The sequence below is a fragment of the Elephantulus edwardii genome, unplaced genomic scaffold (assembly GCF_000299155.1).
Source record: "Elephantulus edwardii isolate Elephantulus edwardi_28Jun2011 unplaced genomic scaffold, EleEdw1.0 scaffold00233, whole genome shotgun sequence".
Lineage (NCBI taxonomy): Eukaryota > Metazoa > Chordata > Mammalia > Macroscelidea > Macroscelididae > Elephantulus > Elephantulus edwardii.
In genome coordinates, this window is record NW_006399983.1 from 1176532 (window position 1) to 1190426 (window position 13895).

The 13895-nt window shown below is 40.5% G+C and overlaps 1 protein-coding gene across 1 annotated transcript in view; it reads left to right on the forward strand.

Annotated features, from left to right (window-relative positions):
• Positions 1 to 13895, forward strand: part of GLP2R (glucagon-like peptide 2 receptor) — a 145293-nt gene that overhangs the window by 67031 nt on the left and 64367 nt on the right. The window contains exons 5-6 of the mRNA XM_006898576.1: positions 6388 to 6494; positions 10591 to 10744. Coding sequence (XP_006898638.1) covers positions 6388 to 6494; positions 10591 to 10744 — 261 coding nt within the window. The remainder of the gene's footprint in view (positions 1 to 6387; positions 6495 to 10590; positions 10745 to 13895) is intronic.

Here is a 13895-nt window from a genome sequence, read left to right on the forward strand (position 1 = left end):
CTGGGATAATTGGGATGGGAGTGTCAGAGACAGTGCGATTGGCACAGGACAGAGCAGAGTTTAGGGCTGTTGTACATAGGGTCGCTATGAGTTGCAAGTGACTCGACGGCACATAACAACAACAACAGGATGAACCTGTTTGCTTTCCTAGCAGTCCATGGTATATTCAGTACTCTTCTCCAACACTACAGGTCGAAGGCATCAATTCTCCTTCTATCATCCCTAGTCACTGTCCAGCTCTCTGATGCATATCAAGTGATTGCAAAGACCATGGCCTGTATCAGACGTACATTAGTCTCAAGACTGACATCATTGCTCTTCAGTACTTTAGAGAGATCTCTAACAGCAGACTTTCCCATCACAATAAGTCTTTAATTTCTTCATCTTTGGCTTTAGTGGTTGGTCCATATATTTGAATAATAGGTGATCTTCCTTGTTTCTGTCTGCATAGTATCCTAACACAGCATTGTACTTCAGGCTAGATCTTAAAGTGTTCTTTTTGACTATGAATGCAACACCATCATATCTTCTTATGTTTCATTCATATTCAAATATTTGTAATTTTCCCACAGAATTTTTAAATCTTTTTTCCCCTTGGGAAAAAAGATGTATCAATTGCATATATTCGGCACTTTGGAATAATGAGTGGTTTCACAAATTCTGGTTCCATGGTCTGTAGTGGCTGTAGGTATTGATACTACTTCGAGAGTTCTTCAGGACTAATATGCTGCTAATAGGCTGCTAATATGCAGCCAAGATTGAGCAATGAGTTCACCAGGGATTTGTGAGTATGTGTGGAATGCAGAGTTCTTTCCTCCAGGCTTCTCTCTTCGTAGCTTCATCCTCAAGTCCACCCACAGGGAAAAGGTTGAAAGGCTAGACTTTCCAAGATAGGAAGTAGAGATTTTCATCTCTTGAAAACTGAGCACGAGGGCATTACCTCCTCCTCTCTGCAGTGGCTGTATTTCCAAGAATTCAAATGCTTAAAAAAACAACTTCTGACCATGTTTACCTGTCTTTCAAATAGACAGTTGAAATTTTACCCAAAAAAGGCCAATGTTAGTAAATCTCAGCCCTGTAGGACTTTGACCAACAAAATACGTTGTGTTTTTGGAACTGATTACAAGCTTGGGGCCCTTATGTATGTTAAATGACACTTTTAAAGGAGACTCTCTCTCTCTCTCTCTCTCTCTCTCTCTCTGTGTGTTTGCATGCACATGCATGCACTCACAAGCATATATATTAGAGCTTCAACATGGAATTTTATTTAGTGATATAGAAAGAACTCATTATCTTGCCAAACAGAAAACTGTTTCCTTTGTGCCTTTAGAAAACATGCTTTCTAGTCTCACATACAGAAGTTAACTGATACACATATACTATGTATTAATTGAATAATTGAGTAATTATCTTATTTTTAAGATAATTTATTATGTATCAATTTATATACATATGTATTTTTCCATTTTATTTAGAAATTTTCAACACAGGAAAGCTGAAATAATAAAAGAAATGGCTATATATTGTCTATCCATATTTTTAAAAATAATCTCTTAACCTAGACTGAGAAAGTGCTGTCCAACAGAATGCAGGTTTAAAATCCGGAAAGTAAGGTGTGTATCAGGATTGTATTCTTTCTCCATACCTATTCAACTTATATGCTGAGCAAATCATTCAAGAAGCTGGACTATATGAAGAAGAATGTGGGATCAGGATTGAGGGAAGATTCATAATCAATTTTCTAACTTTGCAGAAAGAGAAGATAACTTGAAACACTAGCTGCCATTGATCATGACAGCCTTTAATATGGATTACATCTCAACAGCAAGAGAACGAAAGTCTTCACCACTGGACCAATAGGCAACATGTTGCTGGACCAAAAAGGTATTGAAGTTGTCAGTTATTTTCTTTTACTTGGATCTACAATCAACACCCATGATAATGGCAGTCAAGAAATCAAAAGACATTTCAACATCAAGGTGACAAAATTCCTTATAATTGGATTGATAAACAGCATCATAATGTTGTTACGTGCTGTTGAGTCACCTGTGACTCATAGAGACCCTATGCACAATAGTTCAGAACGCTGCCCTATCCCGAGCCAGTCTTACTGTCTCTGACATACTTATCCCCATTGCCCCAGTTTCTGTATTAATCCATCCTATCCAGGGTCTTCCTGTCCTGCATTGTGCCTCCACCGTTCTGAGCATGCCCAAAGTATGTGAGACAGAGTGTCAAAATCTTAGTCTACAAGGAGAAACTTGGTTTCTCAGCATATAAAATTCATTAAGTATGGTGAAAGGATACAATCTTGAGGCATAGCTTTCCTCATTTTAAAGCATGCAGTGTTCCTTTCAGGCTAACACTTTTTGTCCTCTGTATAGGTTTTACATGAGCACAATTAAGTATTTTGAGATTATCATTCTTCTCAGTATTATCCATAATTTGTTAGGCTCCACATAACCAAATGGCTTTGCATTACCAATAATTAATAAAACACAAACAAACAAAAGAAATCAAAAGACATGTTGGAATGGGAAAATCTGTCTGTTTAAAGGCTAAATTGTGTCTGATTCAAACCATGGTCTTTCAATTACTTCTTATGCATCTCAAAGTTGTACAATGAATAAGGATGACAGAACAGGAATCGATGCTTTTGAGTTGTGGTGTTGAAGATTAGTACTTAATATCCTATGGACTGCCAGAAGAACAAACAAGTCTGTCTTGGAGGATAAGCAACCAGGATGCTCCTTAGAGGCAAAGATAGTGAAATTTGATCTCTCACTTTGGGCATGTTGTCAGGAGAAGTCATTTCTTAAAAAGGGATATCATGCTGAAAATATGTTTCAGATATAATGAGATTTTATTCCCAAGTATTAATTATGCACTTTCTAAGATTAAGGATACTATTTCATATAATTCTAATACCATTACCTCAACTAAATAAAATTAATAGTAATTCTATTATACCTCCTCTCAAACACAATTAATAAGTTCTTGGATCCACAAATAAACCCTTGGTACAGCAGTCAGGAAATAAGGACATACATTGTACTGGGAAAATCTACAGTTAGGGACCTCTCCAAATTATTGAGGAGTAGTGATGTCAGTTTGAAGAGTAAGGTGCATTTGATATAGGCCCTGGTCTTTCCGGTTACTAACTATGCATTGTTGCAGACTGAGGGTAAAATATTTTTATAATTATTAGTAATGAGACAGACAACCAAGAATAAAATAGAACAGAGAGCATAAAGACAGGGAGCCAGCAGTTCTCGACTGAAGGTCCCCATGCCAACTTCCCTGTATCTTTATTGAAAATTGTCAGGAAGTAAATCACAAAGATAATTCAATATAAATGAAGCCAAGCTCTTTCTATTGAAAAACTGCCTGACCCAGGAGGGAGGGGTCAGCAAATACACTCTAGCTTGAACTTCCCCCACATCCTGAAATAGTATTCAGTTTATTGCAAATATTTAGTATTGGCTTCCCATAATGCATCTGAGAGCTGGACAATGAATAAAAAAGATGGGAAAAGAATTGATTCCTTTGAGCTGTGGTGTTGGAGAAGAGCACTGAACATCCCATGGACAGCCAAGAAAATGAACAGATATGTCTTGGAGAGGGTGCAGCTGAGTGCTCTTTGGAGGCAAGAATGATGAGGCTTCACCTCACACACTTTGGGCATGTTGTTAGAAGGTACTATTCTTTGGGGCAGGAGATGATGCTTGGAGGGGTGGAGGGTCGGTGAAGGAGAAGACCTTCAACCAGGTGGATTGATACAGTGACTGCTGCAATGGGCTTTTGTGTGTCATGAAGTGTGAGAATGGTGCAGGATAGAACAAGGTTCAATCTTTTGTTCATAGGGTTGCTATGAGTCGTGTTCTACTTGACGGCACCTAACAACAATTATACCTCCTAATATTTCAGTCATTTTCAAATTTCTGAAATTTTCCCATAAGACTTTTAAATTATTTTCCCTGAACTAGGATCTAATCCAGATTCATATATTACTTTTATATCATCTGAATATCTTTTAAATGTTAGAGTAATCTTACAGCAATTTCTTTTAATATCATAGTTTAATCTCCAGCACTGCTTTTTTCTCCCATGATACTGGCTCAATGAAGAGATGAGCAAAGTTTTGTTTTTTTTTAGTTTTTTTTTTTTAGCAAAGGTTTTTGGATTTGCTATTTTTGTAGAATAAATACATAATGGTCAAGTAAAGAGAAATTTAAAAATGGAATATTAATTTGACATTTGAGAAGTAATCAATGTAATTCATCAACTAAAAGAAGATTTTTGATTATTTGATTATTTCAATAGATGCTGACAGAATATTTGGTCAAATCTAAAAACCATTTGCAATAAAACTCAAAGGCAGTTAGAAATAGAAGGAGATTTTCACAGCCCTATAAGTGGCTTATCACATCCTAATCTTTGGATCCTGTGATTTTGTTACTTTATGTAGGAAGAGGGACTTTGCAGATGCGATTGGATTAAGGATGTTGATGTGGGGAGATGATCCCAGATTATTCATGTGGGTATATTGCAGAAAACCGTGGGTAACATTTTTGGAGGCAATGGATATAGTGGTGATGATTGCACAGGCATATTTATATGTCAAAACTCATCACACTTAGTGTTTGAAATATGTGCAGTTGATTATCCTTCAGTAAAGCTGAGTAGAAAGTTATACAGAGAATTGAACAAAATGCACTAGTGAGTACCAATTAACAGTTGATTAGTTAGTTGATTATTGTTCAAAAACTATTTAGAAACATAATCTCGGCAGTGATGTGCGTGATGAGTTGGAGGAGAATGTGTGACTCCATTGGAAAATCACTCCTAACAAATCCCCCTCAAAAACTTAAACCTACCGGCGAGTTCTGGTAACCTGGTGGCAAGAAGCTGCACTGCAATCCCAGAGGTGAGTGGTTTGAATCCACCAGCTGCTCTGCTGGGGAAGGAGGGACAAACTCCTTCTGTACAAGTCAGATCCAATTTGACAGCACACACACACACACCACCACCACCACCACCACCACAAAAAAAACAAAAACAACCCAACCACAAAACCCAAACCAAACAACCTAAAACTACCATCTTCTCACTCATAGCTATGCTATACTTTGTTTATAAGAAAGCCATTCGGGAAGTCTTGATAAAGGAGCCCTGGTGATGTAGTGTGTAATGTGTTGGGATGCTATCCTAAAGGTCAGCAATTTGGATCTAACCATTGCTTTATGGAAGAAAGTTGGGCATTCTCCCTCCATAAAAATTTACAGCCTTGGAAACTAGATGGAGGGCCACTCTAAGGTGAAATAGACCCAGCAGTAGTGAGTTTGACTTGGGTTCTGGGGCTGTAGCTAGGAGAGTGATTCAGTGGTAGAATTCTTACTTTCCATGCAAGAAATCTCCACTGATTCCCACCAATGCACCTCTTGTCTCTCAAGGAAAACTGCTTTGCCTATTGCCAGGATGCTAACAGAGTTTCAGTAGAGCTTCCACACTTAGCTAGACGAACAAGAAAAGCCTGGCCAGATGCTTCTGAAAATCAGTCAATGACAACCCCATGGACCACAGTGCTCCCTTGTGACTAGGAGGGTCATGAGTTGGGGGTGACTCCATGGCCACTAACAACTGTCTTGAGACTCTGAGGAAATATTCCCATCTTGAGAAATCTGACTCTGTCTTTTAGAGAGAGTGACTCCTGGGATGATTGATATGTAATGTCAGAGCTGGAAGGGATCTGAAAGAGCCTTGGATCCAGCCATTCTATTTAGATGAAGAAATTTAGGCACATAAAAGGTCCAATGAGAGTCACTGAGGTACCTCACATCACAAAACCAGTTAGCAGCATAGCCAGAACTTGAATACACCACTCCTTTCATTCTGCATCTGCCTCTCAGAGTAGTTAGCCTCTTGGATAGGGAGCTCTGGTGGCATAGTACTTAAGGCACTGGACTGTTAATTGAAAGACTATGTCTCCGGTGGTTCAAGTTTATCAGCTGCTATGTGGGAGGAGGATAGGGCAGCCTTCTCCTGTTTTGATTTATAAGACAAAAGAGATTATTTTTATTCCCAAAGCATCCCCTCATCTGGGCACAATTCCTCCATGATATTATGACTGTTGGTGCATTGCTGATGATATGAGCCCAAATGTAGAGGTGGAACCACTATGGGCTCTTAGGCCAACAAGGCTTCTTAATCTCTGAGATGTGCTGAAAGGCAATCAAGGCTGTCGTATTGGATATCAACAAGGGTAGGGACGATCGGGTTAAAAACACATGGAGGACCAGGTCTGTCTTAGTCAGTGCCTAGATCCTTGGTGGTACTGGTCGTGGAGCTGGGTGGTGAGCATCACATCTGCTTTTCTTCTGTGTTTAGGTGGAACATCGGGCATTGCTGTCGAGCTTGCAGCTGATGTACACCGTGGGATACTCCCTCTCCTTCATCTCCCTCTTCCTGGCTCTAGCCCTCCTCCTGTGCCTTCGGTGAGTAGAGCTGCTACTAACATACATTTAGTTATCATGCACCATATAATTTTCTTATTGGCTGCCTCTGGACTGCAGCAGAAGACTGGGATGGAGGATGTGGAATATCAGAGGTGTAAGAGACCTGAAAGAGAGTGGGATCCATCCACCCATCCCATTTAGATGAGGAGATTTAAGGGCATCAGAGGTCCAATTAGAGTCATTGAATCACCCCAGGTCACAAAGCCAGTAACAGGCATAGCTAGAACTTGAACCTGGCACTCTTGATTCTGTGTCTGCCTCTTTATAGAGCAGATAAGCTCTGGTGGCCTACTAGTAAGAAGCTGTGCTGTAATCCTATAGGCATGCGGTTCGAATCCATCAGCTGTCTTGTGGGAGAAGGATGGGCAATCTCCTCTTGTTTGATTAACTGCCTTTGAAAACCTACCCACTGGAACATCAGCTATGGGTTGGTTTCCACTCAACAGTACACAACAACAACAACCACCTCAACAACAACAACCACCTCTCACGAAGGGAGTTTTGGTGGCCTAATTCATAGGGTATATTGCACTGTTAACCAAAAGGCTGTATCTCCAGTGGTTCAAATCTACCAGCTGCTCTGTGCTGGGAAGATGGGACAGCCTTCTTCTGTTTTGATTTACAGTCTCCGAAACCCAATGGAGTGTTGCTATAGTCAAAACAGACTCAAGAGTGGTGAGTGTGAGTTTTGAGTTTGAACCTTCAGTGTACCCGAGGAGTTATTAGACAGTGCGGTGGTCATTGGGCTTGCCTCCTAATTGAAAGTCTAGGAGTTTAAGTCTATCTAGAAGTGCCTCAGAAGAAAGGCCAGAAAACCAGTCACTGAAAACCTTGTGAGACACAGTTGTGCTCTGACACATTCATGATCACCATGAGTTAGCGTCAACTTGATGGCAACCAGTGTGTGTGTTGAATCCTGACCTAAATCCCTAATCACAGCTACCACAGCCATAGCCCGTTACCATAACACTCTCTAAGAGGTGCTATTTTAACAGAAGAGATTAAGAAACATCTCTAAGGTAAATCAGTAAGTGGTAGGACTGGGATTTTTCCTCCAGGTCCTTCTGAGTTCAAGTATAACATTTACTTGAGAGTCTCACTCTAAGCACTTTGAAGTCATTTTCTTCTTATAATAAGCCTAGGATGTTAGCATCATTACCCTCACAATTTAAAGGCACATTAGCGGAAATATTACCGAGAGAGGGAGGGAATAACCTCCCCAAAACCAAACTGGTCAGTGTTGGAACCAGGAACATAAACAGACGATCCAGAACCTGTACATGTTAACCCTTTTATATTATCTTTTAGAAGCCAAAGCCCGAGTGATTTTAGTCAATCATTCTTTCAGAAAGCACTCAAGTGAGATCAATATGAGCCCACCAGGGAGCCCTCCAAGGCCGTCTCTTGATCCCTGGCTACTTGCTGGCACAACTGTGTGTGGTGTGGCAGATGGTGCTTTGGGCATGGCTGCAGGAGATCTGAGTGGGGACCTGGAGACCCAGGTGCTCGTTGCAGAGCAGTCCCACTTGCGCTGTATTGAGCTCAGGTTTGACCTCATCTGAATTATCAGTCTCTAGATATCTACAGTTCTTCATGCAGTAATGATCATGTCCCCCACTGGGAGTGCGATTCTTGAGCACTGGGAAAGAATCCCACAGCCTGTGCCCCGCTAGCTACTGTGGCCCCTTCCCAAAGCTCCTGAACCAGCACAGGAGAAGATACTGTCCAGTCCTGCCAGAAGTAATAACAAATCAGCTTGAATTGACCAAGTGTCTATTTTCCTTAGTTTCTGGATGGAATGTGTGAGGCCTAGGTCCCAAATTCAGATAGCCCCCATTCTAGTGAGGAGAAAGCCAACCAAACCCATTGCCATGGAGCCACTTCTAAATCATGGTGACCCTCCGACAAGTTTCTAAGGATGTAAATCTCTGTAAGAGGATACAGTCCATTTCCATCCCCTACAGATGATTCATGGATTTGAACCACTGAACTTTTGGTTGGCAGTCCAAATGTAGCTCACGGTACCACCAGAGCTCCTTCTAGTGAAGAGAAAACTCAGCCTTCCAGTGGGTTTTCAGAGGCTGTATATCATATGAGAGAAGATTGCTCATCATCCCACAGAGCAGCTGGTGGATTCAAACCGTCCACGGCTGGAATTGACAGTGCACAAGGAGTTACCTCAAGTTCTCTAAAACAAGGCAAGGAAGAGTGTGTGATTCAGCACAGGGTGTGAGAACTCAGTGGAGAAAAGTCCTTCTGTCTGGAGAGTGAGGATACACAGTTCTGCATTAAGCCGATAAAGAGCATTCAGAGTCTCCAGGCAGTGAGAGAGACATGAGGACTGACATTCCCTGAACATCAGTGATGTCCCAGACGATTCAAACTTAAAGGGGCCATAAGAACCAACAGGGATGTGAACACTTGGTTGATTGAATCCATCTGCAGCCCTTTGAGATATGTGCCCTCAGGGCCAGTGTAGCCCCTAGGAGCTGAGTTGTCCTTGGGCCTCAGACTAATCCAAGCCATGGTCTTTTCAATTCCTCCCTATGCAGCTGAAAGTGGTACAGTGAATAAGGATTACAGAAGAAGAGTCTATGCCTTTGAGTTGTGGTGTTGGAGAAGAGTAATAAGAGATTCATCCTGCGTCTGAATCTCGTAGTTAACCACTTGTGGTGGAATTTTAAATAGTTGACTTACCTTTCAAGTCTCCCATTTATAGAGGTAGGATGATAATACTACCAGCTAACACAGTGGTTGTAAGAAATAAATAAATCTGCATGTAAATGAGTTGGAGCATACCCAACCATGATGAACTGTTAGCTGTTATTATACCCATTTTGCATATGAGAACGCAGCGCAGATGGATGAGATCATACAACCTGGCCCTTCAACCGCAGAGGCTATTATGAATTTTGTTGTTAGTGATGGGTGCACAGCAGTGACATCACTAGGGCTGGTGTCACTCACTCCCCATGATGTGGGCATGACTGACTGGTGACCCCTTTTCCTTTGTGGGTAGAGGGTGCTGGCCACATCCCACCTGCCTTCTGTGGTTCACCTCCTCTCTTTCCCTCTCCCATTGGCCAAGACAGAGACCCTCCACCCCACTCAGTAACTTATGTTACCAACTCATGACTAGCAGGCATGCCCTGGTCTCCTAACTGGAAGTGGACTGAGCTACCTCAGTGGGTAAAGCGTGACACCAAGCCTAATGACGTCATCGCCTTGGCGGCCCCTCCCACTACAGCGCTGGGTCTAGAATTGCAAACTTGGGGTCCTTCCGGTGTGACAACTTTGACAGCATCAAGGGTGTGGTCCACACCCCACAGCCTCCTAGTGATGCCACTGACACACAGGTGTGTTGATCCAAAGCACCAAAGCTCCCCAAAGCGTGCTTTTCTCTTTTTTAAATTATTATTATTATTATTATTAATTTTAATGAAAATTTACAAAGACTTTGGTTTTCCATTCATTCATTGTTGCATTTTTCTCCCTGCCCACCCCTCCTCTACCAGTTCGTTCTTCCCTTTGAAAAGTTAAAGGAAAATTCTTTCATTGTTTTACAATCCCTCCCCGAAATTCCACTCCACTATGCAGCCTTCATTCTGGACTCCTGTCATGACAATAATACCTAATCACATATGCCTTTTAAACAGTTTTCTCCCTCATCTGTTTCAATGCTGTATACATTATTTATCCCATCTTTCTCATTCTCTCCTCAACCCCAATGTCAGTCCCGTTTTACAATAGTGACACTATGCAGTATAATGTCACTCAGCATAATGTCCTCCAGGGTCACCCATTTTGAATAATATTGCATGAGTTCTTTGTTTTTCATTGCGGCATAATATTCAATTGTGTGAATATATCATAGCTTCTCTCTATCCATTTGTTTATTGATGGCCACTTAGGTTGTTTCCAACTCTGCTGTTGTGAACAAAGCCGCGATAAACATGGGTGTGCATATATCTGCCTGGATTGCGGTTATGGTTTCTTTGGGATATATTCCCAGTATGGGAATTGCTGGGTCAAATGGTATTTCTGAGGGAAGGTGCTTGGTTCTCTCCTTGTGCAGAAAGCTCCATTGCACACGCAACTACATCCACATGAACTTGTTTGCTTCTTTCATCCTGAGAGCCCTGGCTGTGCTGGTGAAGGACGTCATCACCTACAACTCCTATGCCCAGAAACCTGACAGTGTGAGCGACTGGCTGTCCTACATACCACAGGTAATATCCTCCTCACCAACCTGTCCCTGGGATGGGGATGGGCCACTTCTGGGAATTGGACGTTGTAGGGAGGAGGAGGGAGAGAAAGGACTCCCATAGTCTTTCCAATGAGAGAGGCACATGAGAACAGAACCTCACAGAATTGGGAAGCAAAAGGAAATGGGAATGGAAGGTTTCACTGTAGCTACTACTCAAAGAAATGTCTTCATCTGTAGATGAAAGAGGTGGAGTATACCAACCTTTTAAAGTTGTTTTCCAAGGCTTTTTCTTAAAACTTGTTTTGTAAACTATCACCTAACTTGGGAAGGACTGGTGATCATTAGGCTGAGTGAACCCAGTCCCTCAAGGACAAATATTGTATAAAGCCATTATTGTAGAATGAGTATAAGGATCCAAGGTGGGGGGGTTGAAGCAGAGGGATGAGGATGTGCAGGGGAATGAACCATGGGGTTGTACAATTTGATGTATACGGGGGTGAGAGAAAATGGAAGAAGTGGTCTGGAAAACAATGTATTTGAATTTTGTAAATAAACTAGTATAATAATAAAAAATTTAAAAAAGGTAAAAAAAGGTGGAATAGATTGGACATAATTAAAAAAAAAACCCTGTAGAAAAAAAACCCCTTTGTTTGTTTGAGTGAAGATTCACAAATCACAGTGCTTTTCCATGCAATCTGTCATAGACTTTCTGTTTTATAACATTAATTACCATTGATTAATGTGGTTCATTCACTGCAATATCTAATATTCCCCTTATTGTGTGCTGCCTTTCCCTTCATTTAGCTTATCATTACTCATATTTATTCATTTCCCACCCCCTTATCTCATTCCTATTAAATTCCAAAGTTTCTTCTATCTGTGTAACAGCAAAACTTTTCCCCATTGAAGTCTGCATTTCCTGAGATAGTTTTAGCTTATTAATGTAACAGCCAGTTAATCTAGCTATGTACTCCTAGAATAAATCCAAATTGGGCAGAGTTTGGATCTGTTGTATGTAGCATCACCAGGAGTCAGAATTGACCCAATGGCACCTAACAACAACAGAGTTTATAGTCTTATTTTTCTCTTATATTGTTTCAATCAGTTGACCAATATTGTGTTTCAGTTAGTGTTTTCTTAACTACATTCTAGAGAGAGGAATTGTCCTGTAATTTTACTGTTTTGTGAGGTTTTTGTCAGATTTTGGTGTCATTTATGCTGACCTCATATATAACAAGTTGTTACCTCTGTTTTTATTCACTGGGAGAATTTATTTTATATTGATTTTTTTTTTTGCTTTAGAATACACAAGTAAAGCCTTTTGGCCCAAAGAGATTTTGTGGTTGTTATTTTTGTTGAGAGACTCTTGTTGTTGTTTTTATTAGGGGCCATGAAATGAGCATGACTCATAGCCACCCAGTGAAGATGCACTCAATCCCTCTGGTTGAGGATCTTCCTTTCTTTTGCTGAACCTCTACCTTCTTAAGTATAATGTCTCTTTATAAGAAATAACCTCTCCTAACAACATGCCCAAAATGTAAGAGATGAATGAGGCATTATCATCTTTACCTCCTAGGAACACTCTAGCTGTCCTTTCTCCAAAACATATCCATTTGTTCTTTTGGAAATCTAAGAAATATTCAGTACTCTTCTCCAAAACCACAGCTGAAAGGCATCCCTTCTTCATCGTACAGCTCTCAGATTGCATAACAAGTGGTTGAGAAGATCTTGGTTTGAATCAGGCACACCTTACTCCTCAATCTGAAATAATTTCTCCTCAGTAAATAGGAGAGGTCCTTGATTACAGACTATTCCAATGCAGTATGTCTCCTGACCTCCTGAAAGCTGGTCCCAAGAATGTTGACTGTAGGTCCAAATAAGATGAAATAGTTGAAAATTTTAATCTTTTCTCTATCATGATATTAGGGAGCTCTGGTGGCCTAGTGGCAAGAAGCTGCCCTGCAATCCTGAAGGCATGTAGTTCAAGGCTACCAGCTACTCTGTAGGAGAAGAATAGGCAATTTCCTCCCTCGTGACTGTCTCTGAAAACAGTGGGTCAGCTATGGGTTGGCTCCAACTCGGTGGTATACAGTAACAACAATGACATCATTATATTGCCTATCAAGTCCAGTGGTGAAGGTTTTTGTTTTCTTGATGTTGAGATGAAATCATATGGAAGATTGTAGTCTTTGATCTTCTGCAACAAGCACTTCATGACCTTACTTTTAGCAAGCCAGGTTGTGTCATCTGCATAACACAGGTTTTTGATGAGTCTTCTTCTGATCTTGATACCACATTCTTCTTCAAAGAGTCCAGCTTCTCAAATGATTTGTTCAGCATACAGATTGAATGGGTATGGATAAAGAATACAACCCTAACACACACCTTTCTTAATTTTAAATCATGAAGTGTTCTCTTGCTCTGTTCAGACAACAGCTTCTTGGTCTAGATATAGGTTTCCTATGAGAATAATTGTGTTCCAGGATTCATATTTTCCTCAATGTTAGCCATAATTTGTTATGATCCACAGAGTAAAATACCTTTTCATAGTCAATAAAGCACAGATAGATATTTTTCTGGTACTCTCTGATTTCAGTCAGGATCTATCTGATATCAGCAATGATATTGCTGGTGTCATGTTGTTGTTATGTGCTGTTGAATCTCCTGCAATTCATTTACGACCCTATGTACAAGAGCCCTAAACCCTGCTCTATCCTGTGACAATCTTACTGTCTCTGATACGCCTACCTCCGTTACCTCAGTCACTGAATCAATCCATCTCATCGAGGGTCTTCCTCTCCTGCACTGTCCCTCCAGTCTCTCAATCATGATGTCCCTTTCCAAATAGTAGTCCCTCCTTGCAACATGTTCTTCTAAACCCAGCTTGAACTTCTGGCAGTTCCCTATGTACTGTTCTTGCTATTTTTGGATAATGTTCAGCAATATTTTGCTTGCATATGATAGTAATTTAGTTATGGATGAATTATTAACCTCAGATGCATATTTTCTATTTTCTTCTTTAGTCAGGTGTTGTAACTTGTGTTTTTCTAAGAATTCCCCTATTTCATCTAAATTTTGTTTTGTTTTTTTAAATTTCTTTCTTTCTTTCTTTCTTTCTTTCTTTCTTTCTTTCTTTCTTTCTTTCTTTCTTTCTTTCTTTCTTTCTTTCTTTC